The 27,977-nt window shown below is 42.7% G+C and overlaps 1 protein-coding gene across 1 annotated transcript in view; it reads right to left on the minus strand.

The window, feature by feature from the left end:
- The window catches only part of LOC124777047 (SET domain-containing protein SmydA-8-like), a 267,705-nt gene that overhangs the window by 164,564 nt on the left and 75,164 nt on the right, over positions 1-27,977 (minus strand). Inside the window, exon 2 of the mRNA XM_047252314.1 lies at positions 5,849-5,986. Within this exon, the coding sequence (XP_047108270.1) occupies positions 5,849-5,986 (138 nt within the window). The remainder of the gene's footprint in view (positions 1-5,848; positions 5,987-27,977) is intronic.

Genomic DNA, 27,977 nt, shown 5'->3' on the forward strand with positions numbered 1-27,977 from the left:
CATGATGTGACACTAGAACACAGTGCTTATCGTAAGTCCAAGCATACAGATCGATAGTCTTCACGCATCAAATTGTCATCTATTGCACCAGCTCAAAGGAGTCCTACATATATTGGTAAAAAGAGCCTATTCCATATCACATGTAGATAGTTTGACACAACTGGATCATCTAAAAGCAGTGTTCAAGCAGAATGGTTATATGGACAATCAGATCCGTCGTGCTCTACAGATTGGATCTTTGCGGGAACCAACAGAAGGTGCAAGCAAATCGGTGGCGTTCCTACCTTTCGTGGGAAGAATATCGTCCAAAACAGGAATAATTTTAAAGAGATTTGATATTAAAAGTGTATCCCGTTAGCTGGTTAAGACTAAAGCGCTGCTGGGCTCAGTGAAGGATGATTTGGGTTTGAGGAAGCCAGGATTCTACAAAACTCCCTGCCATTGTGGGAAAGCCTATATTCAGCAAACGATTTGTACGGTCCAGGGTCGACACATGGAGCACCATCGTACCATGCGTTTATGTCAGCCACAAAAATCTGAAGTTGTGGAACATTATCTTACTGAAGGACATAAAACGTTATACGATGAGATGCAAGTGGTCGCCCCTGCGACGCGTTTTGGGACTGCGTAGTGAAAGAAACCATTGAAATCTAACTATCTTACGCTGTTTTGTTTGACGTTAAAAACAACTATCTTTATTTCATTCATCATAAGGTGTCAACAGTGTTTGATATCGATTTATCGTTTCCGTGAGTTTTCACCACTGGTGCGCTGTCGTGCTTTGCACTAGAGGTCAGTTATGTTCGCGCATGCGCAGTGGTCCTACAGGCGGAGTATAAAGGAGCTGCCGCTGCGTGTTTGATTTCATCCGTCCCATGCTCTGTTATGCCAACGTTGCCTGGATCTCAGCCTTTCCCCCCTCTCGCCCCGCTTTTATAAGGCCATCCAAATCCTTGAACGCCACGCGCTCCACCTTGACTTCCACATCTGCCTTCCATACCCCACATGGATCCTGTACGAACTCATCCCCTTCCCCTCACCTCCTCCTTTTCCTCCAACATATCCACATCCTTTATACTGTCTGCAGGCTTGATGTCCTCACCCCCTCGTGTCCTCCTTCCTCCTCCGCCCATTGCGGCGCCTCTATCATTGCATCCCACCCTTTTTCCACAACCACATTTTCCATATCCTCCATAACGGCAATTTCCAGCACCTCTCCCTCCTGGATGACGAACTTCGCCTGTGACGTCTACCCTTGTTACCAACTGTAGCCCGGCCTTGTTTCCGCGGCTGTTTCCCTCTCCCATCTTTCCCTCCCCAGCTCCCTTCGGTGCGCCACCCACCCCATCCCGCCTTCCCCCTTCTCTACCCCGTTTCCCACACTGCCCCTTCCCCTTCACGCCCCCTACTCCCTTCTCCCTCGTCTCCCCATCCCTGGTAGATCCTCCAAGTTTTTTATTCATCATCCAGTGTGCTGCGTCAGTGTTCATTTCGGTGCAGTTCTACAGTGTCATCAAGTGAGTGGTTTTTAATCGTGTGCACGACTTGTATATAGTTTTGTTGTCCATGGTTTCTCCATGCTGCAATGCCCATTGTGTGGAAGTATTAATCGTTCTGCAACTTGTTGTGCTCTTGCCATATTTGGGCTTGGGTCTTTTAATACTCACAGTGTGTGTTTTTTTGTGTAAAATATTTTTTTGTTTTTAATCTCCATTTTGCAGTCACCCCTTTCTTTTGTATACCGGGTGATCAAAAAGTCAGTATAAATTTGAAAACTGAATAAATCACGGAATAATGTAGATAGAGAGGTGCAAATTGACACACATGCTTAGAATGACATGGGGTTTTATTAGAACCAAAAAAATACAAAAGTTCAAAAAATTTCCGAGAGATGGCGCTTCATCTGATCAGATTAGCAATAATTAGCATAACAAAGTAAGACAAAGCGAAGATGATGTTCTTTACAGGAAATGCTCAATATGTCCACCATCATTCCTCAACAATAGCTGTAGTCGAGGAATACTGTTGTGAACAGCACTGTAAAGCATGTCCGGAGTTATGGTGAGGCATTGGCGTCGGATGTTGTCTTTCAGCATCCCTAGAGATGTCGGTCGATCACGATACACTTGCGACGTCAAGTAACCGCAAAGCCAATAATCCCACGGACTGAGTTCTGGGGACCTGGGAGGCCAAGCATGACGGAAGTGGCGGCTGAACACACGATCATCACCAAACGATGCCATTTGTTTTTTTTTTTTTTTTGTTGTTGTTGTAATAAAACCCCCATGTCATTCCAAGCATGTGTGTCAATTTTTACTTCTCTATCTACATTATTCCATGGTTTATTAAGTTTTCAAATTTATACTGACTTTTTGATCACCCGTTACTTTCTTCCATTATGTTCACCCTTGTTTATGTCTATGTTCACAAATGTTTCTCCTTTTTTTAAAATAAAAATGTCTTCCTGTACACTTGTAACATCTCTCGGCTGAAGAGCAGCGCCTATGCTGCTGCCAGCCCACCCCAGATGGGGAACTAAAATCACAAATTTCAGCTCCGGCGAGTAAGAACGACGGCTTACTCACCTGAAGATGGCGACCAGGTGGACTGCCGAAATATTGTGTCAAGATTACATTATGTTTTGGCTGGAGACCCGATATAGGTATCACGAATAATGTGCCGTTTGTCAAAGTCGCTTATCTCAACGGATTTCCCCATTTGCAGCCCATATCTTCGCTAGGGTGATCCCCCGTCCGCGTCTGCTCTGCTTAAATGCTTTTGGTACTGTGTCACTTGCTGGCGACGCTACCAGACGGCATCCAACTTCGCGGTGGTCATAATGTTTTGTCTTATCAGTTTACTTAAAAACTGTAACCGTTGATTTACCTAACGTGAAGTGGGTCATCTGTCACTGCACCGTAGAATAACACCACTCCCAACTGAAGGCCCTGTGTAACCTCCCCACAAAATTTTTGCCAAGCGTAACCTCCCCACAAAATAAATAATAAATAATATGGATAATGATTCTGATTTAGTGTAACCTCAAAACAAAATTCTTTTACATTTATAACCTCCCTACAAAATTCTTTTCACATTAACCTCCACACAAAATTAAAATAAATAATATGAGTATGATTCTAATTTACTGTAACCTCCCCACAAAATTCATTTACATTTAATATACCCACAAAATTCTTTCTGATTTAATCTAAGCTCAAAATTCATTCACATTTAGCGTAACCTCAAAACAGAAAAATTCCTAAATCTCTCAACAGTAAAAAATTATGTCGTTCACATTCAGTGTAACGTCCCAACAAAAATAAAATAAATTCAGTAACCTGGTAATAATACAGTGTAACTAACCTCTTAATTAAATTGTCGCTCACTTATGACTTTTCAGTAATTCACTGTGAATTTAACCTGGTAAATTTTGGACGACATCAGTGCTGCGTCATGGCCCTGAAAGATCATTCTGAATAAAAAAAGGAAAAATTCTTACCTCAATGAAGTCGCCGGATATATCTGGTCTTACAATAATTTTTTCGGCACAGCTCTGTGCAATGTTGGCCGACCTATGTGTCATTTATGAAAGGGAGCAACTGATTTTTCTATTGCAATAATCGGGATGATCATGGATGGGAGAAATTAGTAAATTCTTTAAATTGAAATGAATGGTTGTTAAAAGTTACTTTTTATGAGGAAGATTATTATTACGAGAGTTTTAAAACATTTATATGCGACTTGAGATAACATTACTACATCTGCGCGAGGCTGCTTTTTACCTTATACAATAATACTCAGGCTCCGGCATCGCTGCACCGCGACCGGGCCAGCCAACACGATACACCATACCAGACCAGAGCAGACTCCAGACTAGCAACAACTTACTGCTACAGCTACACAGTTCCTACTGCAGTCAACACTGCTCTCTGGTCAGAGACCTTGCATATCGCAGGCAGCGCATGAGCAATACATCGAAATTGCATCTGCTCGGACCTCTTACACCTGGCACAAAGTGCCGTGTATCATTTTTATTAGGAAAGTTTCCGTTTAGATATTGTACTGCATAATTCTATTTACTTTATCTTCTGATTGTATATCAGGTTCCCGAAGCTCAGCCACATTTCTTTATCTTGTTCCTAATTTTTTTCTGTTTAACTGTTCTACGTTCGCATACTTAAAACCCTTACGTCTGTTCTTGGACAACATTCTTTAATAATATCTATACATTTTATTTCCCATTTTTACGTGGGTGTAGTGCGCTTATGAGAATTCCTTTCTCTCTGCTACAATCATTTTCCAATGATGGCTTTGTACCTGCATTTGGCGCCACATAGTGCGTGTTAGCTTTAGTAACCCCATGGGTCGCTTCCAGTTCCATCGTTACTGTACATACACTGACTGTGAAGGTATATTGGGCCCCAGCGCATAGTTCCGGGATCATGTTTTCAGCTTATGAGCGTGATCCACAAGGCATGAGGTCAATCGACAGTTGCACTAAGTATCCTTCTGTAGGTTTATTTTAGGTGGTTTTTATACCGTCTTCGACGGTGTTCTTCACGGTCGGTTACTGAGTGTTTTAGGCGTACTTGACGAATGCTGTTTGGTAGGAACTACAAGGTTTTATACATGATATGCTATCCTTCTCATATTATATATTACGTTTTTGTCTTAACTTTTTGGTATAGTAGTTAAAATAACGCCATGTTATTTCATAAAGCCATTTACTATTGTAGTTGCAAATAACATGATGTGCCCTACCCAACTGAAACGAGTCGTTTTTGGACTAATAAAGAGCATTATGTAGCCTGTGAATGTTTCTTAATATGAAAGAAAACAGTGTTAAAGTTCATAAAATTACTAGATAATATTTGCTCAAACGTTATTTTTATCATTTGTGAGTGCACGACTGAGACAGTTAATAACAGGGCGAGAGAATATTAAAAACTTGACGCGGCGCCCATGCGCATTAGCTTAGGTAGTTTTTGTAGGCGTACTTGAGGTTCTTCCGCGGCTTGATAGACCACAAGTGTGTCGTATCAAACTCTTTGTTTTCTTCCACGCACTTATGTGGTACTTCGCAGTCAGTTATCTATTTACACTCTATATGGACAAGGCCACCAACCACACAACAGTCAATTCAAATGGTTCTAAGCACTATGGGACTTAACATCTAAGGTAATGTAATGAGCGTATGGCACTGGTGGCCGGGAGACCCCTGGCAGGGCGGTTCGGCCGCCGCTCCACAAGTTCTTTAACGCCACTACGGCGACATGCGAGTGAATGAGGATGAAATGATGATGAAAGACACACAACACCCAGTCATCTCGAGGCAGACCCCGCCGGGAATCGAACCCGGGACCCCCTGCGCGGGAAACGAGAACGCTACCGCAAGACTACGAGCCGCGGACACATCTAAGGTCACCAGTCCCCTAGACTTAGAACTACTTAAACCTAACTAACCTAAGGACATCACGCACATTTGTGCCCGAAGCAGGATTCGAACCTGCGACCGTAGCAGCAGCGCGGTTCCGGTCTGAAGCGCCTAGAACCGCTCTGCCACAGCGGCCGGCGATATTCAATTACTACTTGACAGTTGCCGAGGAGTCGCCATCGAAAGTTGGTGGATACATACCAGTTTAAGACTACGGCTACAAACCTGACAAGATTTTTATTTAGTCAACGATACCACGTATTCAGACGTTTCGTTTACCTTTCGCCATTTTAAAAGCAGGAGCGTTACATATTTTCCAATCTAAAGTCGAAACTTGAACTTTTTGGGGGCACCGGCTGCCTGGTAACTTGGTTTAGGAGTGATGGTGTGAGGGACGACAGAGGCGGGACTGACCTTGAAGGGTCTGCAGAGCGGGCGGTGTGTGCTCCAGTGCGCCCGCTGGTGGTCCCTGCAGCAGTAGAACACCTGCTGGCAGCCCCCGCAGCGCTGGCTCGCCTCGCCGCCGCACTGCGCGCACCGTTCCGGCGCCATCTGCACACCACAGACACGCACCGCTCACTGACCGCTTCCCACGTCAAAATGACAATGCAGTTACGTACATCAAAACGACAACACCAGTCACACCTACAAAGTACACTGAAGAGCCAAAGAAACTGTTACAGGCAGGCGTATTCAAATATAGAGATATATAAAAAGTCAGAGTACGGCGCTGCTGTTGGCAACGCCTATACAGGGTGGTCCATTGATAGTGACAGGGCCAAATATCTCACGAAATAAGCATAAAACGTTAAAACTACAAAAAGCGAAACTCGTCTAGCTTGAAGGGGGAAACGGGATGGCGCTATGGTTGGCCCGCTAGATGGCGCTGCCATAGGTCAAACGGATATCAACTGCGTTTTTTGAAATAGGAACCCCCAATTTTTATTACATATTCGTGTGGTACGTAAAGAATATGAATGTTAGGGTTGGACCACTTTTTTCGCTTTGTGATAGATGGCGCTGTAATAGTCACTAACATATAAGTACATGGTATCATGTTACATTCCGCCAGTGCGGATGGTATTTGCTTCGTGATACATTACTCATGTTAAAATGGACCGTTTACCAATTGCGGAAAAGGTCCATATCGTGTTGATGTATCGCTGTTGTGATCAAAATGCCCAATGGGTGTGTGCTATGTATGCACCTCGGTATCCTGGACGACATCATCCAAGTGTCCGGACCGTTCGCCGGATAGTTACGTTATTTAAGGAAACAGAAAGTGTTCAGCCACATGTGACACGTCAACCACTACCTGCAACAAATGATGATGCCTAAGTGGGTGTTTTATCTGCTGTCGCGGCTAATCCGCACATCAGTGGCAGACAAACTGAGCGAGAATCGGGAATCTCAAAAACGTCGATGTTGAGAATGCTACATCAACATCGATTGCACCCGTACCATATTTCTATGCACCAGGAATTGCATGGCGACCACTTTGAACGTCGTGTAAACTTCTGCCACTGGGCACAATAGAAATTACGGGACGATCACAGATTGTCTGCACGCGTTCTATTTAGCGACGAAGCGTCATTCACCAACAGCGGTAACATAAACTGGCATAATATGCACTATTGGGCAACGGAACATCCACAATGGCTGCGACAAGTGGACATCAGCGACCTTGGCGGGTTAATGTATGGTGCGGCATTATGGGAGGAAGGATAATTGGCCCCTGTTTTATCAATGGCAATCTAAATGGTGCAATGTATGCTGATTTCCTACGTAGTGTTCTACCGATGTTACTACAAGATGTTTCAATGCATGGCAGAATGGCGATGTACTTCCAACATGATGGATGTCCGGCACATAGCTCGCGTGCGGTTGAAGCGGTATTGAATAGCATATTTCATGAGAGGTGGATTGGTCGTCGAAGCACCATACCATGGCCCGCACGTTCACCGGATCTGCCGTCCCCGGATTTCTTTCTGTGGGGAAATTTGAAGGATATTTGGTATCGTGATCCACCGACAACGCCTGACAACATGCGTCAGCGCATTGTCAATGCATGTGCGAACATTACGGAAGGCGAACTACTAGCTGTTGAGAGGAATGTCGTTACACGTATTGCCAAATGCATTGAGGTTGACGGACATCATTTTGAGTATTTATTGCACTAATGTGATATTTACAGGTAATCACGCTGTAACAGCATGCGTTCTCAGAATTGATAAGTTCACAAAGGTACATGTATCACATTGGAACAACCGAAATAAAATGTTCAAACGTACCTACGTTCTGTATTTTAATTTCAAAAACCTACCTGTTACCAACTGTTCGTCTAAAATTCTAAAATTGTGAGCCATATGTTTGTGAGTATTACAGCGCCATCTATCACAAAGCGAAAAAAGTGGTCCAACTAAAACATTCATATTTCTTTACGTACTACACGAATATGTAATAAAAATGGGGGTTCCTATTTCAAAAAACGCAGTTGATATCCGTTTGACCTACGGCAGCGCTATCCAAACCATAGCGCCATCTGGTTTCCCCCTTCAAGCTAGACGAGTTTCCTTCTATGTAGTTTTTTCGTTGGCGCTTATTTCGTGAGGTATTTGGCCTGGTCACGATCAATGGACCACCCTGTATAAGACAACAAGTGTCTGGCGCAGTTGTTAGATCGGTTACTGCTGCTACAATGAAGACTTATCAAGATTTAAGTGAGTCTGAACGTGGTGTTAGAGTCAGCGTACGAGCGATGGGACACAGCATCTGCGAGGTAGCGGTGAAGTGGGGATTTTCCCGTACGACAATTTCACGAGTGTACTGTGAATATCAGGAATCTGGTAAAACATCAAATCTCCTACATCGCTGCGGCTGGAAAAAAATCCTACAAGAACGGGACCAACGACGACTGAAGAGAATCGTTCGACGTGACAAAAGTCCAACCCTTCCGCAAAGTGCTGCAGATTTGAATGCTGGGCCATCAACAAGTGTCTGGATGCAAATCATTCAACGAAACATCGTCTATATGGCGTACCCTTGATAACTGCACGACACGAAGCCTTACGTCTCGCCTGGACCCGTCAACTCCGACAATGGACTGTTCATGACTGGAAACATGTTGCCTGGTCGGACGAGTCTCATTTCAAATTGTATCGAGCGGATGGACTTATTCGGGTATGGGGACAACCTCGTGAATCCATGAACCCTGCGTGTGAGCAGGAGACTGTTCAAGCTGGTGGAGGCCCTGTAATGGAGTGGGACACATGCAGTTGGAGTGATGTGGGACCCCCGATACGTCTAGACAGGACTCTGACAGATGACAAGTACGTGAGCATCGTGTCTGATCACCAGCATCCATTCATGTCCATTGCGCATTCCAACAGACTTGGGCAATTACAGCAGGACAATGCGATACCCCACACATCCACAATTGCTACAGAATGGCTCCAGGAACACTCTTCTGACTTTAAACGCTTCCGCTGGCCACCAAACTCCTGAGACATGAACATTAATGAGGATATCTGGGATGCAACGTGCTCTTTAGAAGAGATCTCCACCCCCTCGTACTCTTACGGATTTATGGACAGCCCTCCAGGCTTCATGGTGTCAGTTCCCTCCAGCACTACTTCAGACATTAGTCGAGTCCATGGCACGTCGTTTTGCAGCACTTCCACAAGCTCGCGGGGACCCTACACGATGTTAGACAGGTATACCAGTTCTTTCGCTCTTCATTGTAGTTAAAAAGCAGCTGTTATGCAGTTCATTCTACACAGCGGATGATTAGTTGGAAAAAAATTGGCCGAGCGCGAGTATGTGTCTAGATAGTTCATACATCCTGGGAATCGAAAATCTTGACGACTTCTGCCTGTATCGATCCTGGCAAGACAACGAGCCCGGGAATTCCAAAATCGTATCAAAATCTGTACAGTAGTTTTTGTCACTAATCTGTACATACAAAAAACAACCATGCAGGCTACTTTAGTTTATATAGGGTAGTATAGCTGCCCCTGACTAAGGACTTTACGGAACACGTAACGCATTCTAAAACCACGTTTGAGATTTTCGTATTCTTTCATTCGCTACACGCAAACTAATAGTCCTACAGAAAAAATGAACAAGACCTTTTCGTATGGAATTTAACGTCGTTCAGGTTTGTGCTGTGATATACTGTACTTTCTCTGGAGTCCACGGTTTACGAGTTACTCGAGAAAAACAAATAAAAGTGATCTTCAAAAGCGTTTTTCTTAAATAACTCTAAAACTGTGGACTCCAGGGAAAATGCATCCCAAAATTTAACAAAATTAAGTTTCCTACAAAAATTTCCTGTTAATTTTTCTGAAAGACTAACTCATAAATATGGGGAGATGAGTCGGCCTGTAAAGGGTGAATTGTTCCTCCTTATACGAACTCTATCGATTGATCAATGAGAGGATACGGAACAAAAAAGATCTAATGAACTTACGTCTGGAAATGCACGGTTTCTATGCTAGAGACTATTTATTCAGTCATACATTATTACAGAAACTGTGTGTGCACAGAGAGAATATTTAATAAAATATTTTATTTGCCTTTTAAGGCAAGACTACAACTTACATTTTATGTTTGCATGCTTCAATATTTTTCTATTATGCTTTTCACAGATGATGAATGCTCCGTAAATTCTAGTGGCAAAAAGACACTTTTTTGTTATGACGTAATTATAGTTTAACGATTTACGGATTTTTTTAGCTTTACTTGTATTGTGAAACCTTGCTTCTTGGAATATTTCATGGAAAGTACACTACAGGTTTTGATGAATGAGTCTGAGAGTATGAAAATATGTTAGATAAACGACCATATCTTTAACCATATCCTTCAACTGCTTTGACTTACTAGCTTAAATGTTTCACACTGCCTCAGTATGTGACATAAAATTCAGTTTGACACTTCAGCCTGTCCCTTAGAAGAAGGAATCTTTAACAGTCGCACAGACAGACAAAGAGACAGACGAACAGGCGGACAACAAAGCGAGCATACAAGAGTTTCGTTTTCACTGATTGAGCTACGGAAGCCTTAAACACAGGGTAGGGGTTGGTAAAAAGGTAAAACAAGTAAGTATTGCAAGAATGGTAATATAACATCTCTGTCATTTATCATCACTCTTTTGAATTTTTAACATTTCTACGTACGCCGTACCACAAGAACTGCTTAACCGACCTCGTGGCCAGCGGGGCAGCACGTCGCGGAGGATGCGTTACCCTTCGTAGTGATCGCGCAAACTATTAAGAACCATGTCCCGCCCTTTGCAGTGTCCAGGGCACTATCATAAATATGGGTGACTATAAATAAAAGTGACAGTTTGCTCGTCTCATTGCGTATTTCTTTTGGTTACCTTCTGTACTATACCGTAGCAGTTCTTTCTAAGTATGGTCCACTTTTCATCGACCTATGTTACTTAGCAATAAGACATCATGCGAAAGTTACTTTTATCTTTAACTTTTGCGCACTAGTGTGTCTAAATACATATATAAATAAGTTTATGGTGCATAATGTGATTTTACAAAGTGGGAACGGAAGATAACTTCTGATCCAATAGAAGCGGGTAGCTCACTCCACACTTGGTTTGAAAACTGTAAGAAATAATCATCCGCATTAATCGAAACCACTAGGACAGAAGACAATTCACAATTTAGCATACCCTACACTGCATGTCCAAAATATGTTTATAGATCATCAGAATATTCGATAGTTGAAAGAATTACCGGCTGACAATAACCAACACAAAACATTTTAGTGCACTACTGCATATTAGTTGCAATAGTACCATAGCGACCTATGAATTGTTTGTTATCAGTGGAATAGAACGCCATTTCCTACACGCTAAACTATACTTTGAACTAAACCTGAGGAACATCAAGCGAGATGAAGTAGTTATTAACGCAGAAGGGTCGCAATGGGAAGGAATTTCGTTGAGATCCACATCTGGTCAACTATATTAAATTTACCCGTTTTCAAGCACTTCATTTAATTGTCCCGTGTGTCGCCAGACAGACATCACAAACCACAAATTTGTCATGGGACGTCAGACGCTGGCAAACTGTGTCCATAAACCGTAGCAGTAAGTGCGCTTCGCATGCGGCCAGCATTTTGGCTTTCATGCACAGCGGCAGCATAGAGCCGCGGCGCTGCCGTTGCCTTCCTCTCCCAGCGACAACTCCGTGCTATACTCACTGCTCAACACGCGCGCGGACTGTTCGCGAATAATTGCGGCTATAGCTTGAAGTTTAGAATGATCTTATTTTCTGGATATTTTCTACATCAACCGCTGATAGGTCAATCAAAACCATGATGCACGTCACAAAACACTCAAACTCACACGTGCACATTTTTTTTTGTGGTAGTACATTAATTTGCGTTCTTGGAAATGTTTGCATTCCACAGGCAAATAGTAAAACTCACTTAAAATAAAACTAATCTGGCAATTTGAACAAATTACATGGAACAGATAAACACATGTGGTGCTAATAATAATAATAAAAACAATTTCACGTGTCTCTAAGGCCTGGTGCAAGCCTGCCAGCTAGACGACGCTTCCTAACCTTCCCCAGTTATCCGGCCGTGTAAAGGGGACCTACAGTTTAATGTGGAATGCGAACTAAATGTTGTTTCTGATGAATCTCCAAGTCATTTAGAGGTGAAAAAAAAAATGGTTCAAGTGCCTCTAGGCACTATGGGACTTAACATCTGAGGCCATCAGTCCCCTATACTTAGAACTACTTAGACCTAACTAACCTAAGGACATCACACACATCCATGCCCGAGTCAGGATTCGAACCTACGATCTTAGCAGCAGCGAGGTTCCGGACTGAAGCGCCTAGAACCACTCGGCCAGAGCCTCCGGTCATTGAGAGGTGAAAGGTTAAGAGATAGGAGTACAGTAAGTGTTCGGCTAGGTGAAAGTGATTTCTAAAGGTCTTGCAGCAGAACCATAGAGAGGGTTACTGCGTTACTAGCGATCATTTAGGACAGCTAGAACACGAAAGAAGCAGTCACAGACGGACTCTTTGTGCCCTGTGTCAGAAGAATGTTGAGAGCCTGCGCGTCCGCAAATTTACTGCCGTAAACACTCGGTTCCGGTTTATCGCTTGCGAGCACCTGGAGCAAACAGGAGGTGTGGACTCTAAAACAGAGCTGGTCGCTCACAGCGGTGAGGAGGGTGGAAGAGGGGGTGAGGGGGCGGAGGGGGGGCTTCTAACGACGGCTGTCTGCTGCCGCTGCCCGTGGCAGGCCAGGCCTTAAATTTAGCAGACCGCGGCGGCGGCCTGCCTACTAGGGCAGCTCAACGGGTCCGGTTGACTGGTGAGCAAATCAAAGTTGCCGATTACAGCTCCGTCTGCTGTTACATTTGGGACTATCATAAGAGCCGACAAACAAATCGGAGACTTTCCGCAGGGAACATAAAACGTCCCCTTACAAAAATACTTATCCTGATCATCACTATACTGACACACAATATTTTTATCGCAACGCAATCTGACTTTCAAAAATCCCTACAAGAGAATGGCCCTGACTAACAATAGCCTATACCTTTCAAGAATCACTTACCTCACAAAAATCTTCGTTACTCAAACTACTGCAATACAGCGTGCGCCAATACTGCCAGCTAAATAAAAGATTCTAATTACTGACGGCACTAACTACTGATAGGCATAGTTAGCAAATGGAAGATTTTGATAGAGAACAAACAATGTGCTTACCTCAATAGTGTTCAAAAGTCATAATATACAGGGTGAGTCACCTAACGTTACCGCTGGATATATTTCGTAAACCACATCAAATACTGGTGAACCGATTCCACAGACCGGACGTGAGGAGAGGGGCTAGTGTAATTGTTTAATACAAACCATACAAAAATGCACGGAAGTATGCTTTTTAACACAAACCTACGTTTTTTTAAATGGAACCCCGTTAGTTTTGTTAGCACATCTGAACATACAAACAAATACGTAATCAGTGCCGTTTGTTGCATTGTAAAATGTTAATTACATCCGGAGATATTGTTACCTAAAGTTGACACTTGAAACCTCCGACGTTCAGTTGCGTGTTGTAACAAACACGGGCCACGGTCGGCGAGCAGCATCTGCAGGGACATGTTTACGATGACGACCATGTTTACGAATGTGGCTGTAGTGCACTGTTGTGGTTTGGTCTAGCTGTCGCAGTGTCCGCATGTAGCGCTTGCTGCTATTGTTATTCTGCATTCGTCTCTGCACGCAGACCAACTGTAGTACACCGTGTTACCAGACGTCTGTGATAGTGTAGTGTTGTAGGAACTGTGACCATGGTGTATTCGAACTCTGAAAAGGCAGAGATGATACTCATCTATGGCGAGTATCGACGAAATGCAGCTGAAGCCTGCAGGGTGTATGCAGAACGGTACCCGGACAGAGAGCATCCAACGTGCCGCACATTGCAAAACATCTACCGCCAACTGTATGCAACAGGTATGGTCGTAGCACGCAAACGGGTCCGTAACAGGCCCGTCACAGGAGAAGCGGGTGCATTTGGTGTGTTAGCTGCTGTTGCCAAGAACCCACACATGAGTACACGGGACATTGCGAGAGCCGGTGGACTGAGTCAAGGTAGTGTCATGCGCATACTGCATCGTCACCGCTTTCACCCGTTTCATGTGTCACTACATCAGCAATTGCATGGTGATGACTTTAATCATCGAGTGTAATTCTGTCAATGGGCATTAACAGAGAATGCGTTGCAGTTCTACCTTTTTACCGATGAAGCGGGTTTCACAAACCACGGGGCAGTGAATCTACGGAACATGCATTACTGGTCCGTGGACAATCCTCGCTGGCTCAGACAGGTAGAGCGACAGCGACCGTGGACTGTAAATGTATGGTGCGGAATCATTGGCGACCACTCATTGGTCCTCACTTCATTGCAGGGGCCCAAACAGCAGCAACATACATCGCGTTTCTACAGAATGATCTGCCAACGTTGCTCGAAAATGTCCCACTGGAAACGCGTCGACGTATATGTTATCAGCATGATGGTGCACCTGCACATTCCGCAATTAACACTAGGCTGACCCTTGACAGGATGTTCGACGGGCGTTTCATAGGACGTGGAGGACGCATAAATTGGCTAGCCCGTTCTCCTGATCTTACACCTCTGGACTTATTTCTGTGGGGTACTTTAGAGGAGAATGTGTACCGTGATGTGCCTACAACCCCAGAGGATGTGAAACAACGTATTGTGGCAGCCTGCGGCGATATTACACCAGATGTACTGCGGCGTGTACGACATTCATTACGCCAGAGATTGCAATTGTGTGCAGCAAATTACGGCCACCACATTGAACATCTATTGGCCTGACATGTCGGGACACACTCTATTCCACTCCGTAACTGAAAACGGAAACCACGTGTGTACGTGTACTTCACCCCTCATGGTAATGTACATGTGCGTCAGTGAAAAAGACCAATAAAAAGGTGTTAGCATGTGGACGTAATGTGCTGTTCCCGTCTCTTCTGTACCTAAGGTCCATCACCGTTCCCTTTGGATCCCTACGTAATTCGGTGCTCTCCGATACACACGATAGAACAGCGGAGGAGTGGTACTCAAGCGTCAACTTTAGGTTACAATATCTCAGGATGTAATTAACATTTTACAATGCAACAAACGGCGCTGATTACGTATTTGTTTCTATGTTCAGATGTGCTAACAAAACTAACGGGGTTTCATTTAAAAAAACGTAGGTTTGTGTTAAAAAACATACTTCCGTGCATTTTTTTATGGTTTGTATTAACCAATTACACTAGCGCCTCTCCTCACGTTCGGTCTGTGGAATCGATACGTCAGTATTTGATCTGGTTTACGAAATATATCCAGCGGTAATGTTAGGTGACTCACCCTGTATATATCAGTTCATGACATCCAGTCTTACAACTTTACTCTTTCTGGCGGACACACGTCCAGATCATCCGCTCTCAAAACTCCGCCATCTCTCTCCCCACATCCACCACTGCTAGCGGCTCACCTCCAACTGCATAACGCTACGCGCTGTTAACAGCCAACTGCCCAACGCTATAATAGAAAATTCCAATAATGCAAACCAGCCAAAGACTGCACACAGCACAGTCAGTGATTTTCATACAGAGCTGTACGTGGCGTTACCAACATAAAAACCTAAACAGCTTACTTACAAACAGAGTGTGTGGTCGTTTGGTCTGGAATACATGGACTTCAAATAATTGGACAGGCCACAGTTTCTGCTGTAATGCCGGTAGCATGCACTATCTCGAAGCCTGCTGTAGACAACCCTTGCTCTGCACACTACACCATAAATCCTAACCACGCTGTCATCCTTTAAAGTTGACTTATTTAAGAACGTATGAGGTTCAGAACAGTGAAAACAAGTCTGCCGTCACTAGTTGTACCTGTAGTTTTCATTCCTGTAGTGTTGAAAGTGGTGTTTCTTTACATTAATGTATTCCGGCCCATTGTATGAATGCTTGAAGTACGTGCATCCCTAGCCAGTTGTATTTTTCACATGTTATTTAGTTTCGTAAATATGTAAGAGGGCACAGGTAGTTGAGACAAGCCATAAACATATACACGGCTTCAGAGAGACGATGCTATCATTCGAGATTTACTGAAGTCATCAAACGATCATAAACAATTACAAAATGCTAGAGACAATACTTCTGTAAGTTGCGAACAGTAACAGCGAGCTCTAGATAACGAAAAGTGTGAGGTCATCCACGTAAGTACTAAAAGCTGTCCGTCAATATCACACTAATCAAAGGGCTGTCAATTCAACTAATTACCTAGGAATTACAATTATGAACAACTTGAACTGAAACGATCATGTAGATAATGTTGCGGGGTAAGCAAACCAAAGACTGCGCTTTGTCGGTAGAAACGTACAAGCCGAAACAAATGCACTAAAGAGACTGCCTACACTACGGTTGTCCTGCTTCTTTATTGCTCTGCGGTATGTGATCTTTGCCAGATAGGATTGACGGAGGACATCGAAAAGTTATCGCGAAGCATGGGAGAGAGTGTCACGGTCACGATATGCGTATTGCGGTGGCAGTCATTAGAACGAAGGCGTCTTTCGTTGAGGCGACATCTTTTCACGAAATTTCAATCACCAGCTTTCTCCTCTGAATGGGAAAATAATTTGTTGACGTTCAGCTACATAGAGAGAAATTATCATCCTAATTAAATTAGAGCTCACATGGATTTTAGTACCTATATAATGGAACCCTTTTATTCCAGAAGGAAAACGGCAGACATGGTCTGTGACATGAGCGGTCCATATTATTTTTAAAAAATGTGTGTGAAATCTTATGGGACTTAACTGCTAAGGTCACCAGTCCCTAAGCTTACACGCTACTTAACCTAAATTATCCTAAGGACAAAAACACACACCCATACCCGAGGGAGGACTCGAACCTCCTCCGGCACCAGCCACACAGTCCATGACCGCAGCGCCCCAGACCGCTCGGCTAATCGGGTGTGGTGAATATTATTGAAGGTAACAAAACTAACAGATGTTTTATCCACGGACAGTAACAGAAAAATCGTGTCCTTATTTCTTGCATTCTGTAGGTCGTTTGAAATAGCAAACTGCCGGCCGGTGTGGTCGTGCGGTTCTAGGCGCTTCAGTCTGGAACCGCGTGACCGCTACGGTCGCAGGTTCGAATCCTGCCTCGGGCATGGATGTGTGTGATGTCCTTAGGTTAGTTAGGTTTAAGTAGTTCTAAGTTCTAGGGGACTGATGACCACAGATATTAAACCCCATAGTGCTCAGAGCCATTTGAACCATTTTGAATAGCAAACCGCCTGTAATAGAAGAGATGTGTTTCGTAGTAGCGAAGATAAACAGGTCCTCATAGCTCTTATGGTATGCCTTTTAGAGTTCATGTTTATTAGACATTTTTCCTTCTTTTGGTCCATACATTCTTAATGTTACAAAATAAACGAAAGGAATATTATCATTTTTTTTCTTTAGGTAAACATAAGAAACGTTATTCTCCCCTTGGAGTTACGAACATAGTTAATGTAATTATTTACCAGACAGTTACAGCAACGAGCTGTAATTTTTAAGTTGAACATTATTTTCTTCTACCATGAAGATGATACATGTAAACCGACTGTGTACAAATCAATTTAAATCAAATTTCTGTCAGTTTCAGTTAAGGAGTTAAAAAAATACAGTCTTTAAGATGTGTGCGGAACATGCTGCACATAAATGGCCGAGTTCAGATAGAACTTCTGGTGACGGACTAGTCAGTTAACTGAGATGTCCAGACAAGTGGCCAGTTTCCTGATTGCACAGCTCAGCATACCTTCTAAGCGACCAGCGGACGAGGTGTCACGGAGCGATGAGGTTCCTTGATGGGCTGTTTGAGGTCGTGTTCGGTTAGACTGTAGAATGTATCCTCACTCTGCCATATACAAAGCAGGTAGAAATGCACAAACAAACGAGGTTTTCTGTCTGCCACTGTCACGGAATAAATATGGCGTTCTAATGTAACGAGCACATGCACAAGTTGTTGATTCTCGGCGGCTGCCGACACGATGCCATTGACGCGGCCGTGGCTTGTACCGTGGCCACGCTAATCGAAAAGCTCCATCAGTGATCACGTTCTTGCGTGCTGCATAACAAACGCAAGAAAAAATATATTTTTAATGATACTACCCCCATTTAAATATAATAATTTTTATTTTATTGTTACACGATGCACATTTCGGCCATAGGCCATTTTCGAGAACAAAAATTATATGTCAACAGCTGTCCTATAGGGTCCAGAAATGAAAGACTTCAAAATATTTAGACGTTTTAGAGATATTCTCACTTTTAATAATGACAGAGCTGGCCTATATGACCAGATACACTATTTCAACAAGAACCATCCATAATGCCAATTCCAATACCTTCTACCCCTCTGCAGGTGTGCCTCAGGGCTCTGTCCTCTCCCCTCTCCCCTCTCCCCTCTCCCCTCTCCTCTACCTCCTGCACGCGGCAGATATGCCCCAATTTCCCCCCCCCCCCCTCAAGTACACCTCTTGCAATATGCCGATGATACCGCATTCATCGCCCTCGCTCCTATCCTCCAACGGTCCCAACGCCTTCGCCAGAATCACCTTGACCTTTTTGCCGCATGGTGTAACCAGTGGCTTCTGAAAACCAATCCTTCCAGGACCCAGGCAATCATCGTAGGTCATACCACGCTCCTTCCGGCTCCTGGATTTCTCCCTTACCATCTGCACCCGTCCTGTCTGCCTCTCCCCCACCCTCACCTACCTTGGCTTCATCATTGACCGTCATCTCACCTGGATCCCTCATCTCTGCTCCATCCAATCCAAAGCCCACAACTGCCTCCGACTCCTCAAACTCCTCTCTGGCCAGACATGGGGTTTGCACCCCTCTACCATCCTCCACACCTACAAATCCTTAATCCATCCCATCCTCTGTTATGCCAGTCCCGCCTGGGTACCTGCCCCCCACAAGTTCTACAAGTACCTCCAGATCCTTGAGTGTCATACACTCCGCCTCGCCTTCCGTATACGCCTCCCGTCCCCCACGCTGATCCTCTATGACATTCCTTTCCCCCATCTGCTCCTATTCCTTGAACATATCCACATACTCTACACCTCCCGCTGCCTTGATCCCCCTCACCCCCTGGTTGCTCCTCTCCTCTCCCGTCCCCACCCCCTGCCACACCTTCACTGTTGTGTGCCCCCTACCCACCATCTCTACACCCTTCATCTCGTTTCCCAAGGTGGCTTCCATCAACTCCCCCTCCCGGATGACGCCCTCTCTCCCTCCATCTACCCCCCCTATCAACTCTGATCCTCACCCCCCCTTCCTCCGTCCTTTCCCTGGGCTCCCTCTGCCCCCCCCCTTCCATCCCGTTTTCCTCTCCGCCAAACCTCTCCCTACCCTCCTCCCCCCAAATCCTTTTTGCATTCCCCTTCTCTGCCTTCCTCACTCCTTTTTGCGTCTGCCCAGCACCCCCCACCCCTCTTATGGGTCCTCATCCCCCATCGGCTACTTTCCCCCCTCCCCCCCTTCGCTTTTCCTCTCCTTCCCACTTTTTTTATTTCCACATCATTTGTCCAGTTTTCCCCCACCTGCTCTCGGCTGTGGTATGTCACATTTGCCAACCTTTTAGTGCAGTGTTCCAGTGAATCTTCAGAGTTGTTCGTCTTTCTAGTGTTGTGAACAGAAACCACGCTGACGCTGGGTATGAATTTTATGTCTTTTGCGAACAGAAACCAGACTGTCGTCGTGTTTTTTTAATTGTGTGTCTATTATTTTACCTTTCTGCTTCGTATGTATTTTATTCGCATCATCACCCCTTTGGTCTATGTTTTAAGTTCCACGATTTATTTCGCCACGTTACTATTCAAGTCACCGATTTTATCGCCTGTTTTTATTATTTATTCTCTTCATGTTTTTAAAACAAAGTCTGTAGGCTGAAGAGCGGCATACTAAGCTGCTGCCAGCCCGCCCCCCTTCGGGGGGAATCGAAATTCAAAAAAGAAAAAAAAATTCAACAAGAACTTGAATTTGATACTAGTCTCATGTCTTTTAATATACGAATAAGTTTTTGTACTTGAAAATGGCCTAAGGCCGAAATCTCGATCGCATAACAGTAAAATAAAAATTATTACAGACAAATCGCGGCAGCGTCATTCAAAAAATTTACCTTCACTGTGGCTCCAGCTAAAATAAAAATTACAAAAAGAGTTGTCTGCGAAGGAGCGGCAGTAACAGACGAAGACCAGCGAGAAGTGAAGACATCGAGGTGTTTGTTGCAGCTGCAATATCCACTGATTATCATGCCGGCTTACAATAAATTCCTGCTATAGGAGTCCAGCCCCAGACCCATACAGTCGTCAGGATCCTGTCGAGCAGTGATGTGTTGAGGAGGATATATTTCCGGTCGTGAGTGACAAGAAAACATTATTCACAGTGACATGTCTATATCTGATAAACAGAATGATGTTATGGTCTTCCCAGATCGCTGGCAGCTCAGTTGGGGCGGCGGAGTGCAGGCTCCGTCAGCAGGAGCGTGTGAGCGTACAAGTTGTGGCGGGAGATTGGAGCGACAGTTTCCCGCCGCAGAGCACATGCCCGGTGGTTGCTACGGAGCCGTGATGAGCGGGTAGCGTTTACGCGGCCTTGGAAGAACCCGAGCAGGAGCTAGGCAGGTGCGCGTATGGCCGTGTTTTCGCGTTTGGAGGAATTTATATGCCAGAGAAAATTGATAAAAAACCTAACTAAGAGTAACACGGAAGTGCGAGTTGGCGCTCAAGGGCAGAAAAATATGTAAAACTAAATTATCTAGATGCACTACAAACGTATATAATAGATTAAAAGTTATTGTTGTCTTAAAAATTGTAAATTTATGAAAGTTGAAAAGCTAATATTTCGGCAATGCATTGGCCGATTAATATGAACAAAGTGTTTACGGATGCGGTCAGTAGAGTTGCATCGTGCAATCATAACCGATTTAGCATAAGCTGTACCACTTCTGTATGCGAGATCGGAAATTGGGATTCGACTGAGAGAAACTGTGTTTTTGGTAACCAATAAATTTAAAGAGACGAAACTAGAGACAGCATTCTAAAATTTAAAGAGGTAGATAAGTAATTAAGTATGTATTTTTATTTGTTTATTTATGTTTAGTATCAAAAATCCGGGAAAAGCAAAATCATGCCACAAGAACATTATGTGTGAAAAAAACGGTGGCAAATACAAAAAACTGGACTTTAAATTGTTATTGTCGGGAAAATTTGCATATTTTTCAATATATCATATATGTTTTGTGTTTAGTTTTAGAATATTCGTAGTTTTTGTCAAACATTGTTTTGAGTTAGGCAGTCGTTTCGAGGGTGGATAGGGAGGCCATCTTTGATGACATGGCAGTTGGTTTTGAGCGACGCTAAGAGCCGGACATGACGCGCATCTGGGGGTAGTAGTGGGTTGGTAGCCACTTTCGGGGACAAGTATGTATGTAGCTACGTTCGAAAATGATCAAGCTGAGCCTAATGTAGTGGTTAAGGACAGCAGACAAAGAGTCTATTTTGTGAACTGGGAACATACTGTCGAGTGCCATGATCGCAACATATGAACTTTATAGTAAAGTGTTGTAGCATGGGTTATTAACGGCCGCTCTTACGTGAAAGCCCTTCTGACTGCATTTTAAGCGTTTACTCAATATACTGAAGACTATTCGTGGTAAAATAGAAATAAACTACTTGTACAAATTGTAAATCAACGTGAGTGGCTCGATTTTTTTTAAATTTCACCGCAATACCTGCCTGCATTGTTTTTTTATATTTTACTTCAGCTTAAAAAATTGAGTTTACGCGGTGTGAGCTGGCACCCTATGACGAAAAACGTAGCCAAACATTGAGACCAGCCACAACTCTGGTTCGCTCAATTAAGCTGAGTGTAACAAGTATATATATTTTCGTGCCATAGCACGTGGGGGCTCGAGCCAAACTACTCGAACTTCAATGTTAGTTCCCAGTACCGTCGTAAGCGGGCACGCCTCTGTACGCCAGGATGTCTCGAGTGACAGCCGTGACGTCACGCCCGATCGGTTCGGCGCGGCCCTCGGAGGACGGCAGTGCGAGGTGGTCTCTGAAGCGCTCTCGTTGACGTTGAAGACGTGCGCCCAGGGGACTCGCACTTCAGCCAGATCTGAAGTACGTGGTGCAGAGCTCGAGTCACAGCCTCCTTGCAAAGCTTGCACCCTATCGGATCACGTGACGTAGAAGTTCGCTGTGACAGAGCCCTTACAGCGGGACTTTGCGATTTTATGATTTGTTGTGCAGAAGGTCGACTGACATGGTCTCACCTGAATCACCGAAGAGCTGCAACTGAGATGACGGACTCAGAAAAGTGTAGAATTTATGCTGGCACTTTCCGTTTGCTCTGCTACGGTGGTTGAGCGATGATACAATGTGTAGAAGTTTTTTCATGTGGTCAGCTCTCCTGATGGCTTACGACTCTCTTAACTTCATATTTCAGATGCTTTCTCAGCTACTTCAGCACCTGAGTATTTACTGTTGCACTGTGACTAGGCTTTCTTGTGATTTTTCCGTCAACAGTATGGCGGCATCTGTCTGTTGCCACCATGACATTGTGCTTCGTTTGTAGACTTGGGCGCTCGGCCAGTCCTGTTTGTGACAATCGCTTCTGCGTTCTCCTCGTCCTACTCAGCATTTCCCCATAGCTGGCAAACTGCCAGTCATAGGCTCAGCTTCTGGCGTTGCCAGCAAAAAAAAAAATTTAACAAATTTCTAGTGTTCACCGGCCATGCTATTCGAGAGTGATAGTCGAAAGTCACTGGTGTCAACCTTACATCTATGCGGCAAACAGTACACAGTCACAAGTTCCACCCATACCAACTGTCACACCTGTTACTGACAGAAACTGCATGGAAAGATTTACTTTATGCGAATGTGCAGTGAGTAAATCACTCATAATGTCTTACAAAGTTTTATGTTCTCTGATGAATCAACATTCATAAATTATGGTGCCGTGATCCCTCAAAATATCCTAGGTGAGTACGTCATCTCAATCGTCATAGGTGGTGCTCCATTAACATGTGATGTGGAGACTATGAAGGTCAAATCATCGTTCCATACTATGTGCATGGTATTCTGAATGGTCAGCTGTACCGAGTCGAAAATTTGGAAATGTCAGCCTAGACTTTAGAGGGCGTACATGGATGCAGCATGATAGTCTCCCAGCTTATTCTGCGCTTACAGATTTTCTGGAAGATGGTTAGGACGTCCCACGTTGTTGTCCGACTGAACACTAGCAGATTTCTTTCGGGGGAATCTAAAGAACTGTATCCATTTCACAGAAGCCACAGACACAGACGATTTCAGACAGCGCATTGAAGAACCTTGTCACTCCATATCAACAGCAACTTTTAAAACAGCCCCTTGGATATCCTGTGCCTCCCTCTGAAAAGACTACATTTACTTTATGCTTAATTAATTGCAGCTATACGAGTAAATCGTCTGCTTCAGGCAACATACGTAAAAGCTGAGTTTGTTGTTGTGTTATGCACTCAGTAACAACTTTGGGAACATCCTAGGAATATTTTTGCTTTCAATAATTACTAAGTAATCGATCTAAAAGTCTTACGCCAATGAGTACAAAGTGTATTTTGCAGCTTACAAATTTATTTTCGGCAAAGCAACTAACCATTTGCTGATAAACATGCTAGTACGAATTCATAGAAATGGTAGAAATACTTTTCGTTCTTCCTTTTGACTACAGTTAACTAAAATATAATATGTATTGTTATTTTCTGGAAACATGTAAATTACTTCGGAATTGTTAACGAAATTGTATCGGCATCCACACAGAATTGTAAAGCATTATTCTGATTATTTTTCTACTTATGTGAATTAATTTTGCTTCGCACTTTTAACTGTCATTTCTTAAAATTTGTAAATTCTGGAACATCTTGGGTGCGAATAAAGCAGTTCTGCGGAAAATCTGTACATGGAATTTATTTCGTGGATCGCATGATGAGTTTTGTATAGCGGCACATCAGAAGAGCTCAAGAGTATTTGCAGCGAAGCTACGCCTCAAGAATAAAGATCTACAAGTTATGTAAATTTCACAAACATTTTTGATAACAACAACATTTCATCTCTAAATTAATGAATAGTTCTGCATTTTTCAGTTCAATCAGTTTGTTGAGATAGTTGTATTTCAGTTGGTGGTGGTCCTTTTCTTTTTAAATTCATGCTGTTCACATAGTTATTGTGGCCGCAAAACTTTTGGCATAAACTTTCAGATTTTGTAAACCTGCAAATATTTTAATTACCAGCGGTCGATGTTATACACATCCCACACCACGCACCCAGTTCCATTTTAGTGTAGTTATTAGGAGCTGGAATGTGTATAATTCTGTACAGAGGGCTAAAGCGTGTTAAGTTTCAAGTGTAAGAACTAACTGCAAGAAGTGCTGTGCTTGAATTTGGACGCGGACAGACCCATCCTTCGAAAGGTATACGTGCGAAAGTGTGGACCATCGACAAAGCCGTGGATTTTGTCTGATGAGTACATTTATTGATTTTCTTTTGTTTCTCTAGTTTCAGTGATTAAACACTTCATTTCATTGTTCATGCCATATAGTCAGAGAATACTGCGTGTGACGAATTTGAATGAATTCTTTAGGAAAAGTGTTTTCGTGTGATTTGTTTGATAAAGATTTTCGCCAGTATAAGTGAAAGTACTTTAGATCAAACAGCCGTGATGCGGATGTCTGCTACACGTGTCGACTCCAAACTTAATTTTCCAGATCAGAGTGGAAAAAATACATCCAACATTTCATCATCACTATTTCAAGGCTTTCAGTAGATAGGGTACCCAGTTATTTTAATTGAAAAGCTTTCTCAGCTACAAGATAGTAAATTATTAGAAGAAAATAAGAAAATGGTCTATTACTTTAAAACTGTTGAATAAAAGATGGATCAAAAATTTAAGAGAATAGATGTAAAGTTGGAGAAGCTAAATAACAACCTAAAATCAATTAAGGAGGATATTGTTGAAGTAAATAAAAAAAATAGACGCTACTAATGAGCGAATACATGATGTAGAATTACAATTGTTTGAAGAAATTCACAGATGTTGAATTAAAATTGGTTAACGATCGAGTGGTCCCTAATGGAAGAACGAGTAAGAGACAATGAAAATGATGACATTGATGAGTTAAGTAGGAGAAAATCTGAATTCAAAACAATACAGAACTATACTGAGACTGAGAGTAATTATTTTGAGAAAAAATTAAAATTCAGTTCAGAGCTTGATAAAGAACAAATTTCTTCCATTTACAATAAATTTAATACTGTTGCTCAGAATCTTGGAACAGTCAACTCCATAGTACACAATTTGGAATCAAATGTGTTTAATAACATCTATAGTAGTGGCAGCACCTTTGTAAATAATTATAATAATGTTTCATTGAATTTTTTACCCAGGAGATTTTAAATTGCATCCCTTGGATTTTAAATACCAATGCAAGGACAGCTTCACATCTGGTATGGAAGGAAAGATTAAAATTAATTTAGAGGAATGTTTTCTGGACGGAGAAGTTTTGTCGTCGGCTAACCAACATGTTAACTGAGAAATGACTTTTGCCGAGTCTGAAATATTATTTTTGAACAAATTTTGGTCGGAAAGTAAACAGGCTTTTTCTAAATGACAGTAGACATCGCGAAGACAATATAAGGGTGCACAACTTTTATGGGAGACAGCTTGGGATGCTGGTGCTCCTTGACAGACCATTAGGTGAGCTCATAAAAACCGACGCACTGAAATGGCGCTTGCTTAACTGTGTTCAGTGGGATCTGGTCTTTGGACCGGACGATTCAGTAAAAGAATTTGTTAAATATGTTGACAAACTGTATTGTGCCTGGGAAAATAATGGCAGGTCAAATAAGAGTCACGGTCGTAGAAAGAACCAATTCCAAGGTGGGGTGTCCTCTCAGCACGACGATAACAACGGGAATAGGCATAATAATAATAACAGAAGAAATAACAGTTATGGTAATAATCATCGAGTCAGAATAGGGGTATTGACAATATTAATAATAACCACAGAAATAAGCAAAGCAATAATTGTGAGAGGAGAAACGATAATAAGTCAAATGAGAATAGGAATAAGAGTCAGGAAAACGGGTAACCACCTCATTGAGAGCCTGTCATTTTGAGATGAGAAGCATTTCTAGAAACCAGGATGATAGAAGAGGATGTAGACATAGTTCAGATTACAGATACCACATCAAAGACGGTAGTGATTACCATTAAACACAGTTAATTTTGGGTGTGAATTCTGGGATTTCATGCTACAAGACGACAGAACGGTAGAAAATCAGTTTGAACTTTATGGTGGTGAGATGACTAATCTTTTTGACGATCAGTGTGTATTTAGTAATGTTGCTATGTGTAATGATTTTGAAGAATATGGTTTAGCCGGTTTGTTGTGTCAGTCTTATTAAAGGTAGATCTGGCAGAAGTTGGTAATCTTGTACCTAGGAAGGATGATGATTTGACAATTGATTCTGCTTGTAGCCTGCTGGCACAAACACAAGTGGTACTGATGATGATTTAGTTGTAGAGAGTTTTCAAGTAGAAGTGGTTGTTCGTATTGATGCTAGTGAGACTACTGATTATTTTGATGATGGTTTTAGTAGATGTAATGGTATTTTTGATGTTGATGCATTGCTCTGTGAAGAATTAGATGGCATGATTTTGTAGAAGTGTTGGATGATGAAGTAAGTAGTAAGATTATAAAATTTGAAGATGATGTTAGTGGAGAAGGTACAAGAGAGTCAGCTGATTCCCACTGGTGTCAGTAAGATCTTGAACAGCTGTAGGAACAAAGATGAACAAACTAGACACATTAGTAACAAGATGCTTGAAGTTTTGAACAGATCAAATGATGTTGAAGTTAACTATGATAAAGTTTGTGATACAGACTTTAATTTTGATGCTAATTTTAAACACACACAAATACCTTGTGATACTATGGATACAGATGGTCAGCTTCTTTCACTTAGTCAACACAAACCGACGTGTGAGAGATTAGTTTTAAAAGTTACATAGTCTAGTTGTAAGTCGCCACTGAATGCATTACAACCTAAAACAGCTGTTGAACTGCAGTTGAACCCTGGTGTAAATTTTAAGGAGACTGACGATGATTTACTAGTAAAAGATGAAAATATTGATAAACATGAAATACCTGGTAGCCCTTGCACTGAGATTTCTATTGCTGCTTGGAAAGGAATTTGTTTATTAGTCACTGGTAGCCCTAATTGTGGCATTTCTGGTAACTTAATAGAGAGATAAAAGAACACAATTTCCTATCACTGGTGTTAAAATTAAAGGAGCCACAGGAAAATATAGTAAACTGATTAGTACACAACCTCTGATTTCATTCACAGTTGGTAATTTTACGTTTGAACAACGTTGTCTAGTGGTAACTGGTCTGAACGAACACTTTTGTTAGGGATGGACTGGATAGCTTAAGCCAATGACAGTTTTGACTGGGACAATATGAAGTTACTATTTGTAGAACCGAAATCTGGAATTTGTAGAGAAACTAAATTACACATGAGATTTAATGAACACTGTAGTACTCAATTAAGACATGTTGAAATTTTTGGTGATAGGAATTACATTTTGGAGAATGATGAGTTTTTAGATAACCAGTTGGTTAGTGACAGCTTTTTGCAGTTAGTTGCAGATAGAATAAACACAGCAGATAATCTGAGCAGTACAGAAAGAGATGACTTAGATAAAGTTTCGTGGGATTATTGTGAAACCTTTAGTGGGAAGCCAGGTAGAGTGATAGACTCTATGTGTAGACCGAAACTGAGACAATACAACAATTTTTTCATCAAATCCCATGATGTTCCCATTTGCAAAAGAAAAATAGTTGAAAGAGAATTACAGAAATTGCAGAATAGAGGATAGTAGAGAGGAGCAGCG

The sequence above is a fragment of the Schistocerca piceifrons genome, chromosome 2 (genome assembly GCF_021461385.2).
Source record: "Schistocerca piceifrons isolate TAMUIC-IGC-003096 chromosome 2, iqSchPice1.1, whole genome shotgun sequence".
Lineage (NCBI taxonomy): Eukaryota > Metazoa > Arthropoda > Insecta > Orthoptera > Acrididae > Schistocerca > Schistocerca piceifrons.